We start from the raw sequence: 22,105 nt of genomic DNA, 5'->3' as shown, positions 1-22,105 counted from the left end.
AGACAGGCAAAACCTTTTGGTTTAGATCCTCTTTGGCCTTTATTTCTGTACAGTTTTAGTAGGGATAGAAAATAACAGTTTTATTTCTACTCTTTGGAATAAAGTCAGAGAACTGCCCCACACAACTAAAAAAAAAATCCACATAATTTTAATTTATGCCTTTAGTCTTTGGCTTATCCTGATACATGAGAAAAGTGCAAGGATACCATTTTTTTTCCAGTGGACTTACTATTCTCTCTGAGTTGTGTTTGAAAGTGACAAAATGCCATTAAAAAGCCCTCATCATCTTTTTAATGATAAGAGTATTACAAATTTTTCATCGGAAGGCTGTTAGCAAATTATCTCTTTTGACTTGTAAAGAATTAATTACTGCTTTTCAATATTTTTGTTTGTATAAATAAATTTGGGCACCTCGTTGACATGTGCTGTTGAAACACGTGATTCTTTGAAGAATGTAATTATTTTTTAGAGTCCTTTGTTCAGTTTATCAATTGCCATGAAGGTGGACCTCTATTTCCTCCCTAACGAAATCCATTTACTTCTCAATTAGTATATATTCACTTTCTGACTGTTACATTTGCATTTCTCTTTCACATCAAAAGTTATGTGCATGTGACTGTCAGGTTTTGAATTCTAAGAATTGAACATCTAGAAGATGCAAAACTACGGTCAACCAATCTCATCATTTAAAGTGCAGTCAGATGTGGCCTTTTCACATATCTTACTTGCAGATTCATAAACATATTCAGAGAACTAGGCTTTTCAGACGTGAGGTGAAAGGGTCAGAGGGACAACAGGGTTTTAAAGGTAGCAAATAAATAGTTAAATGTAAGTAAAGACACACAGTGAATTACTCTGAGAGAATAACATAGTAAATAATGTAAAAACAAAAGGTAAAATAAAATGTAATAAATAAATCTTTGGAGGGCAGTGTTTAAAAAAACCTAAGGTCTACCTACAATATTTTAAGATATAAATGCAGGAAATTGGGCTTTTCTCAGCCTGTCAGAGGGATGGTTCAAAGATTATTAATACTGAGGTCTCTTAATCTGTGGAATCAGTTTTCTAACAGGAGCAAGGAAATCCTATTATTTAACAATTAAAATAAACCCTATGAAAGTACAGAAATTTTCAAAGTGAGGACCTCTCTTGCATTGTAGTTATAGGGGCTAAATGACCTAGTTTTTGGGAAGATGGATCTATTTTAGAAATGTTAAGTGTGCACTGTTTGTCTGGATTTCATGTGGAGTTGAGCTTTCCACTTTCCTCTGAATTAGGTCACACTTTTATCTTTCTGTGTTGCTCTCTGAGACTAAAAAGAGCCCAAAATGAAGCAGTGTATAGTAAGAAGTTTTACATATGCTAACATTTACATGACATGTTCTAGGCAGTACTGAAGGCATCAATGTTAAAATCTTGTTACTGGTTCTGTATTCTCCCTTAAACCTGTAATGTGCAGCTGATATTAAGAACTAACCATGGACTTCAGGTGCAAATTAGTTGTTTCCCTCATGCTTAAGGAGTCTGGCTTTAACTTATGAACCAATTAGCCTTTCTGAAATGTAACAGCAATCTGAGTTACATCACAAATCTTTGTTTAATTATTATCTTAATTAATTATCATCTGCTACGAAAGTTAAATGCAGTAATTCAAGACCTGTTCTTTAAGAAAATGTTGGGTAAATGTAGTCTGAGCTCCATTTTCCCACTATTAAAAAAAAAAAGCCTACAAATATAAAACATCTTGTATGATTAGGTGAAGTTTCAGGTGATTTTATCGTAAAAGCCAAAAATGCAATGACAGGTTGTGATCCAGTAACAGTTGTCATAATATAAAAATTAACATCTGTAACTCTTTCTGTCAAATAATTATAGAGCCTGTACAATTTTTTGGCCCAGCCAAATGCCCTTGTTCATCTGGATTTATCCAACACGGAGTGTGCACTAGATATGGTAAAGACCATTTTTGTTGCTATTTCAATACCAAGGAAACATTCCCCACCTTCTATCCCTAGGTACTTTTTTAGGTTAATATAAAGTAAAATGATTTGCCCTTATTTTGAACCAGGTGTGTGGAGCCCTCCTTCGTGGATGTCTTCAGCATCTAGCTGTCCTTAGCCTCTCAAGGACTCTGTTTTCTCACAGGTACAATTTAAATGTCATTACCCTCAATTCCTGCAGTATTTTGGTTTATGATTTTTTGCACTTATGTAGCACCTTTCTTTTTAAGAATAAATCTAAGGCTTTTTTTTTTTTTAAAGCCTTAGAAGTCTTAGTGCTCGATGAAGTAGGTACTACTTATTCTAAGCAAAATATTTTCTTTCCCTTTCTGCTCTTTGCTAAAGGCCTGTAAAGTAAGCTACCTTGTCTAATATGTGTTTGTATGATACTGATGCAGCAGAAAGTCTGTATATATCTTTTGTCTCTAAAGGGCAAAGCACCACATTTTGAAGTCTGGCTGACTTGATTCCTCTTTATATATGATTTTTAAAGTTTGTATTTTCCATTATTTGATGATGGGTACAAATGCTTTTTTTCCTGTTTTGTCTTCTTCTGGGAGGAACTCCCTTTGAAAGTCTTTGAGATTGAATGTTTACTTTTTAGAGTACTTGCATTGTAGGAAATATTAGGTTCCATTTTGTTCAGATTGAAGCTTTGGGTCCTTATCAGAGATGACACCTAATTGATGCTAAGGTATTCTAGCATTGAGTAATTATTTCTAGTGATGAAAAAGCAATTTCAGGGTTTTGTTCGTGTCCTGTTTGATCTTCTGCTTGTGAGATGTAAGTATGTTCACTATTAACCAGATCTAAATGATCATTCTTTGTAGTTCACCAAACAGGAGGTAGATAGTAAAGTCTTCTGTGCAGCAGTGCAGTTGTGAGGATTGTTTGTTGAATCAACATTTTGATGACATTATAATTCTAAGCTAATTGAGAGCCACTGATTACAGAACTGCCGAAGGTAGAGCAATTAAACTGTAAAAGATCATTACATTTCTGATGGCTTGCGTTCACTATTTATTGCAATGAGGAGTGTCTAAATGCTACTTCTTAATGAATTTGTTTATTTACAGAAAAGGAAAAGAAGTCCCTCCCTCCTTCAAACAGTTTTTCAGCAGCTCACTTGCTTTGATGCAGATTAACCTTTCAGGAACTAAACTCCCTCCTGAGCCTCTAAAGTAAGAATTTAATTTCATTTTCTCCTGTGCCTAAAACCTAGTTTGCATTTTTGTTATATGAGTGCCTCATATTTAAAAGGAAGGGGAAAGAATTTTGCTTTCTTCTTTTTTTTTCCCCCATTGTACATTATTGATATTAGAAGAATGAGTTTTGTGATGGTCACACATTCATAAAATGTTCTTTCAGTCTCACAGTTGAGGCTATTAATCATATTTTTTGCTCTGGGAATGTCACAGTTGTTTAGCTTCTGTCAGCATTTTTTTGGCATATATTTCTCTCTTTGTAGCTTACGAACAAAACTGCTTCACAGTGAAATGGGATTATAGGCTTGTGTGAGCACCATTCTTTTGGGACTGCATTATTGCAACAGCCATAATGAAACAGAACCTGTTGCAGTGTTTGGGAGGAGAAACCTATTGCACTGAGCTGTATTCTTCTCCTTTCGGGGGAGGAGACAATGGCAGCAGTTTCCAGGAGTGCTAAGTGGAATGAGTCTTTTGGTTGTATGTCACCCAGCCTGTGACTAACAGGTTCTGTAGGCTGAGGGAAATTGTGAAGCACTGTCACCCTTCTTGTGATGTGTCTGGATTTGAACTGTGTTGAGATTTTCAGACATGAAATTTTTAAAGTGTGTTTTAAAGTCAAGAGAGGCCTGGATATGCTATCTGTGATTCTGGCAGAATACTGGTGTTTTTTTGGCTTAATTAAAGAAAGGACTCTTTTCAAAGTGTCCTCTTCCTAACTAATATGCATTAAAATACACATAACCTTATCTCTAGACATGTTCAGTACCTATTTTGCAATCTTAATATGGATATACGTGCATGGATGTATCCTTGTATTGTTGGGAGCCTGCCTTCTGAGGGGAAGGGTAATGGGGAGTGTCTGATGGACAGGAGTTGATGGCAAAATTACAGATGTAGGATATCAAGAGTAGTTATTGAGAATGAGATGGAAAGCTTTTGATACACTCTACAGGAAGCTAAGGGAGAGAAGAGTAACAAATGCAACAGCAGAAAGAGAAGTGTATGTCATTTTGGAGTATTTTTTCGTAAGACAATGCAGTATTGAAGAGGGCAGTACAATATCACAGAGCCACAGAATGGATCAGGCTGGGAGGGACCACTGTGGGTCATTTGGTCCAATCTCCCTGCTTGAGTAGGATCATCCTACAGCACATAGCACAGGATTGCATCCAGATAGTTCTTGAATATTTCCAGTGGGGAAGACTCCACAACATCTCTGGGCAGCCTGTTCCTGTGCACAGTCACCTGCACAGTAAAAAAGTTCTTCCTCATGTTCAGGTGGAACTTCCTATGCTTCAGTTTTTGCCTGTGGCCTCTTGTCTCGTTGCTTGGCACCTCTGAGAAGAGCCTGATGGTTAAGTCAGGTGCAGTGGATTGAAATCTATATTCAACTGCAGCAGCCATTTTAGCTCTGATCTTTCACTTTGTTCTATATGATGCTCTTGGTTGTTGTTGTGCTTGCTCAGACTTTGCCACTATTAGGGAGGTGTGGTACAGATGTGTTTTCAAATACAATGTGATTTTTTTGAAACACGGTTGATTCTGATTAATTTAGAGCTATTGATCCTATGGTGGAGGGCAGAAAAACAAGGATGGATGTGACTACTACAGAAGACAGTATTGGTTTGATAAGAAAAAGAGAATACTGTGGGACATTGAATATATCCCCAGAGATTAGGAAAGGCGAGAAGCAAACATTAAGGTTCTCTTCTTATCATGTTAAGTATGTCTTACGGTATGAGGAATGTGAGCAGGTGAGTTCTGTACAACTACCTATGCTCATGAAAGATATTATTATATTAATTTATCCCAAAAACTTGGGGCCCTTTGCCTGCCAGCTGGGCAGCAAATGGCATTTTCATAGTCCTTTTCAGTCAAAATATGCATTAGCAAAAAACTGCTTCTGGTAACGCTTAAGTTAATCTGGCTCAATTTGACTGAATTGGGTTGGAGGGAGTTAGTTGCCTGACTGGTGTTGGGGAAGTAAAGAGGCAGTGATGGGGAGCATAGGATGAGCTAGAGCAGAAAGCTCTTTCACTAGCTCAGAAAGCTCCGAGGAGGGGCATCTTTGCAAAGTCTAGCTGGACATGAATGGTCTCAGAGCATCCGTGCCACTCTCAGCTGTCTGGTATTTTGGCCTGGACTGCTTTTGTTCTGGTGACAGCATTCACCTCTTCCTAGGAGATAGGACAGAAGTTAGTACTTTTTGGCAATTTCTGTGATGTGCATTTTCTCTGACCTAAATTTTTCATTCAGTTTGAGCTGAGTGTGTCACAACACTACAGAGGACTTTGATCTGCAGGACACCTTGCTTTACCTCTCAAAACCCACATGGCTTGACTAATCCACTTCAAAAATGTCCTGTGGAAGTTAATCTGGTGTTAAAAGGACTGAGGATGTGTATTGTGGGACAGCTGCTCGGCCTTTTGTTCTTAACTGCAAGAATTACAAACCTTCTCCGGAGCCGTCAAGATCACAGTGGTGGTTAAACACAAGAAGATAGAAACACCTCTTTTCAGGCAGAAAATTGTCATTTGCAAGACTGCAAGAGCACATGAGAGATGGCTCCAGGAAGAAAAAAATTAAAAACTACGGTGTATAGTAGTACTTTGCTGGCATCATTTGTGAGCTTATGTCAAAAAGCTTTTGGAGCTGGAGCTGTCCAGTGACAAAAGAGAAGCTCCTGGTTTGTGTCCATGAACCAGAGGTCACCAAATTGAATGTGTGATTCAAGATCAATCCTGCCTAGAGAAAAAAAGAAATAGATAAAATGCAGATACCTGACATTCTGAGATCCAAATTCCCCTTATTAATTGTTATTTGTTTTCTTTATACCCTTCCTTTAGCTCTACAGTTGTGGTATGTTTAATTGCATGTGCTAGCTCGGTGAGTTTAAAGGTATTGGTTAATCAGTGCAGTCTGTGAAGGACATGGACTTGCTTGGACAGTGTAAATCAAGCCTTTCAGGGAGCAGGTTTGCTGATAAAGCTGTACGATGAGGATGCCATGTGGTGGGTGGAGAGAGGGTATATACCTTGTACATAGGTAATATAGTTAATGTTCCATTTGCAGCTCACTGGTTTTTGCACCATTTTTTAATGGAGGGAGTTTGTGCTCTCGTCCTTGTTGAAGTGTAAGTTGGCATTTTTGTTGAATTTTACAGACATTGCCAAAAACTGTATTTTGATCTGTCAGTGCTGTAACAAGACAAGTTTCTGATATGCTTCTCATGCAAATGCTAATTGCAAGGCCAATTCTTGCATTCTGCATCATGCACAGTTGATAAAACCTCTCCATGTGTTGCCATGTGTGTGATTTAAACATAGTGGCCAAGTGTAAGTATAAGATGTCTGGCTTCAGGCCCTTTGAAGGCCCTTTTCATGACAAAGAATTGAGAAATAAGGAGATTTTCTTAGGGTGAATTTATAGGGAAGAGGTTAGGGAAAAAAACTTTTTTTTTCTTCCTGTGAAAAGTGTACAACTGAAGCAGCACTGTGTGTCTTTTTTTAATCTGCACTTCCTTTATGCTTGCACTGGATTTTTTTATTTCCTGGAAATGCTTCAGAAGCTCTTTGCAAACTTACCATCAGCCAGCCTGACTGAATAAAAAACACATCTGGGTAAGAAAGATAGACAAGTTCATCTAAAAATTTGTGAGAACTGTTGCAGAACTTCCACTTCTCTCCCCACCCCCTTGCCCCCCTCCATATATTAATAGCTTAAGTAAATAAGCAGAAGACATCTGCCTTTGTTAATAGGGAAGGTCTGATTATACCTGCAGGACAGAAGACATAAATAGGTTTAAATGAAAACCTGCCCAAGGCACACACATTTCAAATGTAGCTTTGACACACTACTTGCATAGCAAGTGTGTAGACAAATGGCTCATCAGAAGGGTTGGTTTTTATCTCCATGCATCAATCACTTAGTTAGCTGCTTTTGGCTGAAATGAAGTTGGAGAAGGAAGTCCTTCTGTTTCTCTGTTGAATTATTAATTTGAAGCTGCATCTATTCTGAAGATATTAGAAGGTATACACAGATTTTGTTTGTTTCTTCTCTATTGCACATACTATTGTGCTTTCTGATGTGACAGTATTAGTATAAGTGTGATATTAACACTAACTTTTAGATGTGGAAACAAACTTCTGTGAGACTTTAAAAGTGGATTTATGAGAACCATAATTAGTTGTAACTTTATGCGTCTGCCAATGTGCCTAAAGGCAAAGGATGCCATTGCATAGGAATATAATTTTGAAATCTGTAAATCCTTGTTGGGTTGTGGACATGGATAATTTTGTGATACTGGAACATGCTCCAGCCTTTGATTGTTACAGGCATTGTGCCTGACTGAAATGGATGGCTGCATGGCATCTTGTGTATTTTAAAAACTTTATTCTTTCCTAGGTTTTTTGGAAAATCTGAGAGTTTGTATGGTTGTATGACAGAACACTCCAGTTATAATCATTTGGTGCTCTTTGAAAGCAAATGTTGAAGAAAATTCATCTCTGATGAATGTTATTAAATGTTGATGGTGCATTAGCTTTAGAGTTTCTTCATTAGCCTTGCATCCCTGCAGTTTTTGAAGCTCCTGGAGTGTTCTGAGTTTGGCAGGCTTGTGCTGCCATTGTCATTTAAGAAATAACTGCTCAGCTTGCGTTGTTTTGAAATGAATCTTTGCATTATAGATGTATTAACCTGTGATCACTTAGATGATGATGTAAAGCTGCCCTTTATCTTTTTAAAACACTTCTAAAATTGATCTTTTTCAGAGCGCTTTTATTAGGCCTGGCTTGCAATCACAATCTGAAGGAGGTGTCTTTAGACCTCAGTAGCTGTGAGGTAAGGAATATTTATCAGGATGTGTTCAAAATGTGCAATGATGAGGTTTTAGAGTTCCTGTGAAATCCACTGGGCAAGATATTCTTCCTCTGTAGTCAAAAGTTGTGGGAAAGATGAGAAGCAGAGAACCCAGAGAAGCAGTTATGATAAAAGTTAGGATATGTGTTACGGCATCCTAAATAATGAGCACAGAGGTTCAAAGCACCTGATAAGCAAAAGCCTCCTTGCAGTGCAGCTGTACTACACACTGAGACAGCCTGTTGGATGCTTGGCAGCTTCTGCTCTCTGGTGGTGTGATTAGCAGCAGGGTTTTCCAAGGGCAATTTGAATGGCTCTAAGGAAGCTGCATGCCCTGAAGGCGTGTCTGTGGTTCAATTGTCTTCCTTCAGAACCGAAGGCATGCTCCCTCTTCTGCAGGTTTGCTTTTTAACCTTGGGAGAAATTCCATTTTCCTAATCAGTTAATCAATTCAAGCCAGTAAGGAACTTTGGTAAAAGTTATTAACATAAGAAGCACTGTCAAAGTGGCCTCAAGAATAAGTAAGAACTATTGTGGCAACTGGTTTGCCTTATCTTGTTTTGTCTTGCTTCCCTGTGCTTTGCTGGGCCCTCTGTTTCCCAGGACTGCCCATATTCTTGCAGGGTGATTCCTGCATGGTTAAAGTAGAATTTGAAAAGATCAGACACAACCCTGGGAAGCCACTTGAGGCAAAGTTATTTTGTTGAGAACTGTGTGGTGGACTCTTGCCAAAACCAACATGAACCAGTTTAGGCCTTCTCTGACTTCCCAGTTTTTTAAGCTGCAAATAAAGCCTCCCGTTTGTTAGATATTTCCAAGGCCATCTGAGTATTAACTGTTCTAGAAGTGCCTGCAAATACAGTGATTTCCCTTTAAGTAGAAAATATGCAATATTGATAACCATGTTGAAGTGCAGTAATCCTTGCCTTTAGGTTTGTGGTTAATTGCTTTTGAAATGTGCACAGATTTCCTTATAAAGAAAAAACTAAATAATTGTGAATGTATATCATAGTTTCTGATATTTTAGACTTTTTGGAAAATGTTGTTACCTTGAAGAGCACTGCATGTAAATTCCAAATAGAAAAGCTTTCAAGTCCAGTACATATGCTTCTGACTTCTGAGTAGAGGGATCAGATGGATGATAATTTATCTTTCAGAGGAAGGAAGGAAAAGGGAGGAGTAATTAACGTAATAAAAATTAAGTCCTACAATGATGATTTAGCCTTAAATAAATAAATCAATACAACACAAATATAAGTAATGAAAGTATAAATTAGCATGTAAATCAACAAGGGCTGACAGGAGAGAAAATATTACCCTTTCATGAAATAACACCCAGGATGCGATGTGGAAGAGTCCTTCAAGGAGCAATGAGATTTATTGGACACCAAAGCACTTGTGGTCATGGCTGACTCTTGTGACAGAAAGGAAGGAATCCAGCCCAACTCAGTGTTGCTTTCCTGTAGCTGGTCCCTCCAAACTGACAGCACTTCCTTAGATCCTTCCCTTAACATTTTTTTTTTCCCATCACTGAGCTTTATTCATTCTCATGTGCTTTGGAAAGAAGTGATGCTTCCACCAGCAGGAAGTTGATGTGCCAGCAGGTGGGAGTGCTCTGAATGGGCCCAGCACCTCAGGATCCTATTCCACCTCTCCCTGACCCTCTGGGATCTGGGCAGGGTAATCTACACCTGGAAAGAGAGTGGTGGGAAGCTTGGAGCCAGTCACCATTACTCCCAGTTCCTGCAAGCACACACTCCTAGGGGGCTATAAAGCTGATGCTTCAGCTTTGCCCTATTCTTTCCTGCATCAGACAAGCTGTACTCAAGTATGGAAGGATAAATCTGTGTTCCTTCCCTCTTCCACCATTTTTCATTTGCTCCCATAATTTTCTGGTATATTATCTCCAAGCTTAATCATTTTCTATTGCTTGTTTGGTTGTTTTTTTAAATTATTTTTTACTATGAAAATTACATTTTTATTTCTACCTGCTCAGCACTGATGTATTTCACTCTTTTCCCTTCTGCTTCCCTTAGCTTGGTCACTGTGTAAGTACCCTCCATGCTTTACCTTAATTGTTAAATCAGTAAGCAGCTTTGTTTGCCCTTCCCATATTAGTACCTCATAGCTTGGAACACACTTGGCATTTTTAATTGTAGAAGGGTTGTTCTTCATTTTCTGATAAGAGCTTTTCTTTGTAGTCTCAGAAATATGTCATATAGAAGGTGTTGCAGAGAGTCTTTTTGTCAGTATCACAGTCCACATTGACGAGCAGCACTTCAATTTATCTCTGCTTTTATATATATCTATTTATGTGCATAATATTTTAACACAGTTGCAGCAAATTGTGATCCTAAAAGTGGAGTTTTTGTCATCACTTTCAGATCAAATAGATATCACCATTTGTGCTCATGAAATGTTTATATATTTAAAATTTTGAATGTAGAGTTATCTGGTACAAGATTGAAAGCTACTCCTGAAAAACTGTCCACTTCAGCCCTCAAAGTATATATAGCCAAAAGCATTTGGATTCTATAGTGAGTACAATTTTAGTGTATAGAACTTTACCCTACCAACAACCAATCCAGTTCCATGTATGATCTGCCATAGATTCTGCAGTAGTAGATGTGACACTGTATAAAATGTTTATCTTGTAGTGGGCCACACTGAGGGAGCAGCACAAAGCAAACAATGATTTTGGCTTTCATACAGCAAATGCTATAAATGCTCTTACTAAAATAAAGTTGAGTTAAATTTGCAGCACTTCTGGCCCGAATACAGCCTGTAATATGACTACTTATTGAGAGGATGAGGTGAAGGATAGGCAGGCTTTGATTTATGGAGAGGGGAAAAGGCGCCTTATGTTCTGTACTTCTCACACTCCAGATCTGATTTATGATTTAGGTGTTATCTTTGGCCACCATTCTCCAAATTCTCAGGTCAAGTTACCAGCTGCTTGTTAATCCATCACATACCTCAAATGTTGAAAAAAATGCCAAATCAAGTTTTTATTGAAAATTGCTTCTAGAATGCATTTGTGGCTCTTCAATTATAGCATGGATAAAAGCTGATGGTCCACAGAAATATCAGCAGGTAGATTCAGGATATTTACCCAAGTAAGTGAACTAAGTAAAAAATTTCACAGTTTTTATGCACAGGAGGTGAAAAAGCTTTGAAGAGGTTTGAAAAAGCTTTCCATTCTTTTTGAAGCAAATAACGTGAAGATAGAAAATATAAAAATAAAATTTCCATAGAATTTTTTCCTACTTCAGCTAAAATCTTTTACGGGGAGATGTTTATAAAGTTAAATGCACCTTATATAGAAGTTCAAAGCTGAAAAAAAAAAAAAAAAGAAAATGCTTTTACTCCTTTGGAAAAAAAAGGTGTTAATTCAGTAGCATTAGTAAATAAGTGTGTAAGATTTCATTACTTCTTAATGTTGATGTTTTCTCCTAGAACATTTCATTGTTTTTTCATTAAATTCTGACATTTCTTTTATAGTCATGTGATATTTCAGATTTAAAATATCATCATTGATACTTTGCAGCCAGGCATTTTTGTTATTGTTGCAATTTTTTTCTTTTATTGCTGTTTCTTAAGAATGACTATATTGCTTTTTTCTCTTGTTTATTGTCTTTTATGGCTGTTTTACAATTGGATTATTTGAATTTTCTTTTCAGCAACAGGGAGGCATAATTTAATTGAGGTTTTGGTTTTTTTTGTATGCCCTCCACTTATCTTTTGGGCACCTTAGCATTGTGCTAAGAGCTGGAAGAAGATGCTCCCTGTAAGGCCTGACTGTAGTGGAGTTCAAGGGTGCCAGGGTTGCAAGCTGATAGGCTGGTCTAAGTTTATTTTTTTATCACCAGACACTGGAAATGTTCATGTAGAGAATGCTCACCCCAATCCTTCAGGCACTGCCCAGCACAAGTGCTAAAGGATTTGCTGTGTTTAACCATTTAAGTATTTTCCTGATTTAGAGGCTGAGAGGTAGTTTCAAGAGAAAGGAAAGAGAGTCCCTTTTCTCATTTGTATGCGAATACTGAGAGTAAGGATGAGGACAGTAGGAATGTGTGCATAGGCTGTCGTTTTGATGTCTATAACTTCTTCTGTTGCTGTTGTTTTTGCCGCTGCTAGTGCCTTCTGTATTCACAAAGCTCCTACCACTGTCTTCTGTGTGATCTTGAAACCATAACTAGTTTGCAAAAATGGATGATGTTTTGTCTCTAGTTAAGATCTGGAGGTGCACAAGTCTTGGAAGGATGCATAGCAGAAATACACAATATCACCAGCCTAGATATTTCAGACAATGGTAAGTACACAGAACAGGAACGGAGGGTTGTGCAAGTCAAGAAATGCTTTTTGTTTCTGCTCTCAGTGTAACCAAGGGTGGTTGCTCTTGCTTTGTGATTACTGGCCATGTTGGTTATGGAAATGTCTCAGATCAAGACCTCTTAATAAGAAATGTTGGAAGACTAACTGTACCCTCAAAAGTTTGTTGTTTGAGATCAGTGTAACATGGCAGAATAAAATAATGGCACCAAGCTCATATTAGATCCAGAGTAAATTTGGGTTAAGTACAAGAGGATAAGAAGCTGAATGAGAATTGGAAGTGTAGTGAAAGAACAAAGGGAAAGGTCTGGTACAGAATGAAGCTGAGGGGGAAAATTTGGAGCAAAGAGCCAAGCGCTTCAGGTGAGAAAAGGCCTGCTTGAGTCTTTGGAAAAGTCTTTGAATATTTCTGCTTTGGAGTCTCTGTGCTTCCTAGCACAGGTATTCCTGGAAATATGAGCTGGCTTCTCATCTTGCAGATTCAAGGTGTAAATGTATGAACTGGAAGAATTCGCCTGCTGTGTTTGCCCCTGTATCAGCCAAGTGCAGAAGTATTTCAGAAACAGATTCCCAGTACAGTGGAATGCCCAAGAAGGATGAGATGGACAAGTGGAAAGCTGTGAGAGCTACTGATTCAGCCCAGTTAGGCAAAAAGATTTATTTTTATAAATAAAGATAGATATTTGAAATCTAAATTATGCTGTGAATCTGAATTCTAAATCATTGTAATCTAGCTAGTGGATTCCTCAAATACACAACTAGCTTGGGAATACTAAAGTTAATTTTCTTTTACTCAGGAGTAGAAGAAATTTGCCTTGTTTTTCAGGTAATTTTATTTGTAGTGTATTATGTTAGCCTTTTTTGCAGGCTTTTGAAGGCTTTGAAATATTGTTGGTACACAGCTCTACTAAGACTAGATCGTGATTAGCAGTATTTTAGAGTTCTCCAAGGAACTTGAAACTCTGCCTGACCGTGTGAGGAACTACCCTTGGGTGGCTAGACTGTGGATTAGGGACTGAATTCTCTTCTGTGTTTGTGAGAGGTGCCTTTAATAGCTGATTAGCATGGAGATTTAAAGGGTTTATTTAAGAGAAAGCATTTATTCTCATAGAAAAGCAGAGGCACTAATGAGAAAAAGATTTAAAGATAGAAGAATGGAAATTTTCCTACACATTTTGGAAATTAGTGTGCTTCTATAATTACTTGAGTATAGCATCAATAATTGGCCCTGGTCTGGGTCTTTTGTGAAAATGTGTTTTAATTCCTAATCTAATCTGATTCTTTACAGGCCTAGAATCTGATCTCTCAACCCTTGTAGTCTGGCTTAGTAAAAACCGATCGATAAGACACTTGGCATTAGGCAAAAACTTTAACAACATGAAATCCAAGTAAGGATTTTCTTTCTTCTAAATAACAAGAGAATGGATGAGGAGAAACTGCTGATTTCATCATCTTCCTAACTTTTCTTCCCTCAGAAATCTCACTCCAGTACTTGATAATTTAGTTCAGATGATTCAAGACGAGGATTCAGTGAGTATCTTTCTGCCTACTATCATCATGTGTATTTGTACCCTCACAGTCTATTTCTAATAATTTTCTTAATTTGCTGCATAAGATTTGATCACAACTCTGCACAGATACATCCAGCATTTGGGATTTGGTTTTTTTTTCAGATTGTAATTTGGATTAACTTGTGCCATGTAGGTGAACATTTTCTGAGGATAGTCTTAGGATCTGTGGTTGTTGAAAAATATTCATTTTAAATAGTTGGATGTGTGTAACCTAGTTATTTATGTCTAAATTATACAGCCCTTTAGGCACAAATTTTCAGAACTTTTGTGTCCTGATAAGAGATTACAATCGTAGTGTTCTCAATAGCAATGCTTTGTTTTTAATTTATAGAATGCATTATTTCCTGATAGCTGTTCTTGTGTATTAACTTTTTTTTTCCTTGGCAAAATGCAAGGTCACTGCAGTGATCTCTCAGAATTCCTTCCTTCTTCCAAAGATGCAAATAAACCATTCACTGTGCTGTTTTTTACCTTTCTTAGTCATGGGAGCAATTTCATAAAACCTTTTCAGGGTACCTTACTGGGATGCTTGCTCACTTCCTTAATTTCTCTACTTTGTTTTCTGAAATACTTCTGTGGTTGGATTTGTGTTCTTGCCCATTCTTGGCATCCTAGTTTTGGTTAGAAGGGGATCTTAAGATGCTCTGTTACTCTCATGCTTGTCAATCTTCATTTATCTACTTTTAGTCCTTTCTTTCTCCTTAATTTCCTCTGCAAGTACCAAGCAGGCTTTCCTCATTCTCCAGAGACAGCCAACTGTAGACTCAGGTTGTCTGAACACCTGCTACTTCCTGTTGTCTTTATTGTCTCACCTCCAAGTTCATGCTCTTCATATTAACTGCTTGGCTGTCTTCTCCTCCCATCTATGTCTGTATCTGGCAGTTTTAACCAGGATTCCCAATGTCTCTTGCCTTGCAAGGTCATTAGACTCATATTCCGTGTTCCCTTTTTCTTAGTTCTCAATTTTATTTGAAGTGATTTATTAAACTAGTCCTCTATGCTCTTTCTGTCCTCTTAAATGGGATTAGTGGTACTGGTGTTTCTTGATTCTGTGCCTTCCTCCACATTTTATTCTTTAAAACATGGGATATCAGTGTGATGTGGTAAAGTTCTTCATACAGATACCAAAACTAATTCTAATTGAAGTAACACCTGGAATGAAAGCACCTTAATGAAAATCCATGTTTGCACAAGTTAAATGTAGGGTTGTGCTAAGTAAAGTCTGGGTGGAACTCTGCGTTGCTTCTTGTACCAAGCTGGCCTTGTTGTTTTGTGCTGTGTGACCACCTCCTTCTACTCTGCCTATAAAAGGAATGCTGCAGGACTGCTTTCCCCTCCTTTCCTTTTGATCCTGTACTGAGCAGTTTCATTTCATCAGATACCACCTGCTGCTTCTGTGTGGGCATTTGTCTCTGTCCTGCCCTGTTTCTCATGCTTATCCTTTCACAGCTGTCCTGAAGAACTAAATCACAAACAAATGTAATTTAGTATGTTTTCTATTTCCATTATTCCTTTGTTCTGTTTCAGGTGAACATTTCTTCCCACTCAGACCATACCTTAAAACACTTCATCCACGCACTCTGTGTCCTTTCAGTGCCCAAATCATCTTACGAAACATGCTGTTGAATTTTTTCCCCTATTTTATGACTCCTTTCTTTATTATCTTTCCTTAAGAACAAAAATTTCTACTTTCACTGTATTATTTCTACTTAAAGTGTTACAATCTTCTGTTTATCTCTCCTGGCTTCTGTTTTTGAAACTTCCAGGTTATAGGAAAAGGTAGCTGCTAAATTTTGTGTGCATCATTCTTGCAGTTCTCTCTCCTTTGCATCATTAGCTTCCACTTCTTGCGTTCCTTTTCTTTTCTCAACCTCATTTGTTGTTCCACTTTCTTCCTTTTACACTATACACAGGTCAGATGTGGGCCTGTAATTCTTACCTACTACATTTTCCTAACCTAACCTACACAATGTATTGTCATCCTGTTTTCAAACAGTGTTATAATGAAATAATGCACCAAAAAGTTGTTTTATTTAGTTACTAAGAATAACTGTCTCTCCTTCATGTCACTTCATTAACATTTGGGATATAGCATATCATCCTTTTGGGGTTACCCTGCCTCTTCTTTCCCCATGTTCTTCTCTGTTGTTAATCCTCTTCAGTGAGGGAATCTTGCTTTTTTATGTCTCATCAAGCACTAAAACCAGCATGAACTATCTCCTAGCAGCAAAAGAGTTGAGGACAGGTACTGTAGCACTGTGGGAAAAATATGTTGCAGAAAGCTGCCTAGGAGTGTCCTCACTGTATCTCAATGCTAGGAAATTATTTTAAGTCTCTAGCTATTTCAATTTGAATCATAAATGGGGTGGTCCTTATTCTAACAATAGTATGCATTTACTGCCACAGGGCATGAAAAATTTAAGATGCAGTTGTAGAGACCAGGGTGTGATGTTGCCCAGAGCACACTGCACAGTTTAGGAACTGCACACTGTCTGCATGGAAAGCTGAAGCAAGTGGCTTTAACCTAAAATAATGATCTCTAAATGCTTCTTCATGTGTTTATGCACACTTTAAATAGCTCTGTTGCTGTGTTAATGTGAGTCATGAGTAAAATGATTTGAACAATCAGTGGCTTGCTTCTATGACTGTTAAAATAGAGTGAGACCCAAATGTAATTCTGCACCCTTTAAAAGCAGTAGTAGTAACCTACATAGCAGAGCTTCACAGGTGTTTTATATAAACAAGAATGTAACATTTAGTTTCATTTTTTTGGGTTATTTTCATATCTTTTTTATATAAATAGGTGCTATACTGTGCAGAATATTATAATGTATTCTTAATGTGTCATTCCTTTGCTTGTTGCAAAAATGGATGTTACACTGCAGGTATGCAGTGTTGTTGCTCAGAGTGGTAATCACTCCTGCATAGGTGCAGTGAATTTCTAGTGATGGTTATCTTTAGTTGTTAGTTCAGTGCTTGGTGCAAATTGGCTTTTGGAGGCTTTTTGCAGCATTTTGTTCCTAGGAAAAACAAATTTAGCTTGATTTAATTCCTAGGGTTTTTTCCAGAAGTATGACTGAATCAATGAATAAAATCATACAATTTCTAATTGTAAATTTGTACTTTGAGAATTCCTCTTCCTTAAAAAGTTTGTGTTAAAGCATTTTCTGTATATTGGCAAAGTACCTGTTTTCTGTAGCAGGGACATTGAAAGTGCTCCTTAGACTTTGGTTTTCTCAATATCTAGCTAAAACTATTAAGTTGTTAAAAGAGGTGTTTGTAGAGTATTGCCCATATTTGTGGGGGATTTGGTTTTGATTCGGTTTTTTTGTTTGTTGTTGTTTCATTTGGGATTTTTAATGTAATGATCAGATAATTTAATGAATATTTAGATGGTGCATAGCTGTCAATCCTTACAGAACACAGTACAGAAGTGTTTTCAGTCATATACTGTTTTGTCAGAGTGTTGGAATGCAAGAAGCTTCCTGGAGGATATTTGAGATTTAGAAAAATTATGTGGGAGGGATCATGTGCAACTCAGTTACTCCGATGCCCATTTCTAAAGTGACACATGAGAAACAGAAACAATCTCACATTCACAAGTTTATTGCTGATTTCTCCTAGTGTTGCATGGTGCTGCTTTACTGTGAATCTGTCAGCAAAAGGGCTTCTCAGACTTCTGTCAAGAGCTCCTGAGTGCCATTCTAAATGTGGTGTTAACATTTTTGTTAATATTGCTTTTAAATTCTTAATAATTCTTTATATTTCTCTTCATGTTGTGCAATAAAATTCAAAAACAGACAGATTAAGGGTATTAGCATAGTAATTTAATAACTTCCATTTAAAATAAAACCAGCATGTGGCTTGTGTTATTATTAGACTTTATAATTATCAACCTGCTGTGCCTCCAAATTATTGTGCTTTTCCTCATTAGTAAGTGCATTTCTTGCATTGTTGCAAGTTTTTTGGTTATCACTGTAATCCAGTGGTGTCTGGAGAGTCAGATCCCATTGTATAGCAGGTATGATGCAAGGACCTTGGACCCTGGAAGGTGTGCACAGTTTGGTTGGCTTATTTTCATTAATCTAAACTTCAGGATCTAAGGTAAATGCTGTGGCTCATTGTTAGGAGATTTTGCTTTTCCTATGCTGCCTATTTGAGGATTTTAGGCTCCAATAATTCATCCTTCAGCACGTGCCTAAGTGGGTGTATAATGACGATACACTTCTCTGTATGGACTCACACTTGAGCAAGGGAAATGTTTTGTGGAGTCCTCATTCATCACCAAAGACAAATTACACTTTTAGGAGCTGTAATATCTATGCAAGGCATGGGGATCAATTAACTGTGGTTCTTGAGCTCCTGATGTTGAGTGTTGGGGGCATTGAGAGTGGAGGAAATATGGGCGTTTTTAGAAAAGGTTGTTTTGAGGCTTGGAGTGTGACTTGCTGGAGCCAAATAAGATAGTTTCAGCTTAATATGCTTCATGAAAAAATAAAGTTACTGAAAAATGTTGTAGTATCTATTACAATGAGTAGACTTACTCATTTTAGTAAATACTCGATATTGCTTTGAATTTCAGACCTGGTACAGTTTTATCTTTAACACTTTAAGGAAACTGTTTATGTTTTAACAGTGCCTTTGACTGTACTTTGCCCTTGGGCAAACGTCTCAGCCTGAGGGAGAGAAGGGGAATGGTAGATACTTCTATTTCTCACTGAAGATGCTAATACTGGTTAAGCAAAATCCACTGGACACTGGAAGTTGTCTTGTGAAGCTGGTGGTTGTTATCTTGCCTTTTTTGAGGTTTACACTGTGTTTTGTATTTAGTAGAACTCAGGAAGTTGGAGGCACTGCCACTTGAAAATAATTTTTTCACAGTGTTACAACTTAATCTGCTTGTGTGCATGTGTTTGACACCTGTGCTGTAAGTTATTGACTCCCAATTTATCATGTGTTGTTAGGATCTGCAGCAAACACAGAAATAACTCTATGATGTTTACTGCTGTCCCCAAGAGTTTGGGAAACTTCTAACTTCTTTTAGTTGGTGTTTGAGGAATGAGTGTGTTATCAGCTTCTGTTATCAGTGCATTTTCTATAATCCACAGCCTCTACAGTCACTGTCCCTCGCAGATTCCAAGCTGAAGACGGAGGTCACCATCATAATTAATGCCTTGGGCAGCAATACTTCTCTCACAAAAGTGGATATTAGTGGAAATGCCATGGGAGATATGGGAGCAAAGATGCTGGCAAAAGCCCTACAGATAAACACCAAACTCAGGTAAGTGAAATGTATTTGCAGTAAGCAGTAGAATGGCTTAATAATACTGAAGTTGTTGGCTTATTCTTAATCTGTTTCTCTTCAGAACCTTTCTATGTACAGCCACTTAAGAGTGTCTTTATTTGGAAGGATTCTCATCCTTCTTTTTCTTAAGAGAACGGAAAATAACAACAGAAAAACAAGAAAAGCAAGTTGTCCCTTCAAAAACATTTCCTTAACTGAAACTGGGAAAATTTTCTACATTTGAACAGAAAGGCCTCTTGCTGGAATCAAAAGACTTTTCAAATTTCTAGAATGACAGAAAAAATTACATTGTTACAGAGCTCTCTGTTAATTAAATCCAATGTTCTTCTCCAAGCTGGGCCAATTTAAAGCTATGTGAGGTTGCTCAGGGACTTGCCTATGCAGGTTTTGAAGATCTCTAAGTACCAAGATTCCACAGTGTCCCTGGGAACTCAATTCTAGTGCTTAGCTACTCTCTTGTGTTCTGCTTTCTCTTTCTTACTGGAGGCTTTCCCAGCAGAGAAAATTCTGATACTTGGGTAGGAAACTGAAGTGAATTATTCTTTGTCTTCTGAAGTGTCAGTTTGTAGAACTAAGAGCATGTGGAATTCAGAATGGGGAGCAGCATGGACCATCCCTCCTTCCTTTCTCCCCTTCCTACTGTGTTGATGGACCTTGGCATATCTTCTTTGCAACTTCATCTGCCCAGCAACTTCACTGCTTTTTAGCATGTCTGGCACTGATGGCTTGAGAGTATCACTCTTTTTCTATCCAGCATGTGTTTCACAAACAGTAAAACTTTCAATCAGCGTAAATCTGGATGGGGACCTCTAAATATGTCACCCTCATCAGGAAAGATAATCCTCCCTCCTCCTCTTCAGACTGTGCAGATGAACCTTCCTCAGTGTATTGTCAGTGTAAAAAGCCCACTTTTTACTTGGTCTCCAAGTATTTGTTCCCTGGAGGATAAGAAATTCCCCCAAACAGTCTTGGCTATTTTGTTCAGAGGAAGGCATCCTCTGGCCTTTGTGTTGCTGTGCCCAAACTGAATATTAAAAATGTTAGAAAAGCACTGGAGGGATGGCTTAGGTTTATTGAATGCATTAACCTGAAATGACCACAATATTTGAGGAAATAAAGTCTTGATACATTTCAGGGTGTCAGACTGAAACATTTCACAGTATGCTGAGTGTCACAGTTGACATAATGTCACCACAGTCTGTGGTGTGATTACAGACTGAATAATGCAATGCTAACTGATTCTGCCAAAATGTTATAAAATGACACCCAGGTAGAAGTATAAACAGACTTTCCAGTGGCAGAAATATTCAAGATTTGACCCTTAGCATATCTGATGTTTGCTGAGTGAGTGTAGAATCTCTCTTCGTCTCTTTCTTACCTTTCATCTAAAAAAGAGAGGGATAATTGTGCAACAACAGAAGGATGTCAATACTTGTGAAAGCATGCCATTTATCTCTTTCTCCTCTCTTTTAAACACCAGAAATCTTTGTTTGGTTTTGTGCCTTTTTTTTTTTAAGAACAGCTACAACTGGTGCTCTAGCAGAAGTAAGATTTATCTGCTTGTCTGTCTCTTCTGCCTACTAATGAGATCTTTGAACATGTGTTTGCAAATTGCCAAGCAGTCTGCTTGAGTGGTCTGAATTGGGGGAGGAGGGGAAGGCTTGATCACTCTCATCATTACTGTGTATTCAAAAGAGCTACCATTTATGCACCTAACCTAATGGTTTATTTTGGCAGCTACTTGTGTTGCATGGGGAATCATGTGAACAGTGTGATGAGCTTAGTGCAGGGCTGAATGTGTAATAGTCTGCAAATTTTAACCTCTGATCAGCATGAATTTTTAAAATACACATAGCCTATGTGGAACAGAGATTGACCAGTTACTGCAGTTTTCTGGTTTTTCAGTATGGCCTTGCAAAGGAGACATTTGAACTTTGGTTTTGATGCTATTCCTCAAAAAAAGCAGGAATTTATGTCCAAATCTTTGTATTAATTGTGCTTTAGAAAAGTAAGGTACTTATGTTAGTGATAAAAAATGCAGTAGAGTCCCCTTTAAAGTACAGGAAACTGGATTTTGGGTATTTATCCATAGTTTCTGTCATTTCAAGGATTTACCATCTAAGTAAAGACAAGTTTTTAAAGTGCTGCCTTCTGCAATTTTGAATATTCAGCAGTGTGTTATTTCAATATGCAAAGCTTCATTATGGATTTGTTTGGTCGCTCTTGTTTAACTTACAGTTTTCTTTGCTCTTCCCACCACCTCTCAGAACTGTAATATGGGACAAGAATAACATCACTGCACAGGGCTTCCAGGACATAGCTGTGGCACTGGAAAAGTAAGTCTCAAGTAATTGAATGTCTGATGAAGAGGCCAAAGATCCTGAATGATCTGAGCAGCTGCAGTTCTCACCGCAGTCAATATGATCTTGAAGATGCTGAGTGCTCTCAAATTTAAGTGTCAGGATGTTTAATCTAAAGGAAAATTCATGACTTCACATCCTTTAAAAGGATGAGAAGAGGCTCTGTGGCTCTTTCATCCATACTCTGCTATCAGCATTAAGGTCCTTGAGTTCTGCTCTCAGTGTTAAAATTCTGAATTTGGTAATATTTTCCCTTTGCTTCATTCTCTTGTGTTGATAGTGTGCACAAATTCTATTCTAATGAATGAAGCTGTACATAATAACAGAAAATTACTGAAGTGGGCCTTTGTGGTCTAACTTTTTTTCTTTCCCCTAGTAAGTTGAAACTAATAGTGATGATCTCAGGAACTGCAGTTTTTCTTTGTAATTGCTGTGCTTTAGGTCATTTTGCTTCCATGAGTTTACTCACAGA

General features: G+C 37.7%; 1 protein-coding gene across 5 annotated transcripts in view; it reads left to right on the top strand.

Annotated features, from left to right (window-relative positions):
- CARMIL1 (capping protein regulator and myosin 1 linker 1) overlaps window positions 1–22,105 on the top strand; it is a 189,726-nt gene that overhangs the window by 108,714 nt on the left and 58,907 nt on the right. For 4 of the 5 annotated variants that reach the window (XM_036398485.1, XM_036398468.1, XM_036398501.2 and 1 more), the window contains exons 14-22: window positions 1,876–1,953; window positions 2,069–2,145; window positions 3,077–3,181; window positions 7,978–8,047; window positions 12,296–12,377; window positions 13,686–13,785; window positions 13,873–13,927; window positions 19,077–19,249; window positions 21,541–21,609. In XM_036398485.1, coding sequence (XP_036254378.1) covers window positions 1,876–1,953; window positions 2,069–2,145; window positions 3,077–3,181; window positions 7,978–8,047; window positions 12,296–12,377; window positions 13,686–13,785; window positions 13,873–13,927; window positions 19,077–19,249; window positions 21,541–21,609 — 809 coding nt within the window. Of the gene's footprint in view, window positions 1–1,875; window positions 1,954–2,068; window positions 2,146–3,076; window positions 3,182–7,977; window positions 8,048–10,101; window positions 10,114–12,295; window positions 12,378–13,685; window positions 13,786–13,872; window positions 13,928–19,076; window positions 19,250–21,540; window positions 21,610–22,105 lie in introns of all 5 variants that reach the window. The other variant, XM_036398461.1, reaches the window with a different exon arrangement.

This window comes from Molothrus ater, chromosome 1, assembly GCF_012460135.2.
Source record: "Molothrus ater isolate BHLD 08-10-18 breed brown headed cowbird chromosome 1, BPBGC_Mater_1.1, whole genome shotgun sequence".
In the NCBI taxonomy this organism is placed as follows: Eukaryota; Metazoa; Chordata; class Aves; order Passeriformes; family Icteridae; genus Molothrus; species Molothrus ater.
The sequence above is the reverse complement of the archived record's forward strand: the minus strand, read 5'-3'. Positions and strand labels throughout refer to the sequence as shown.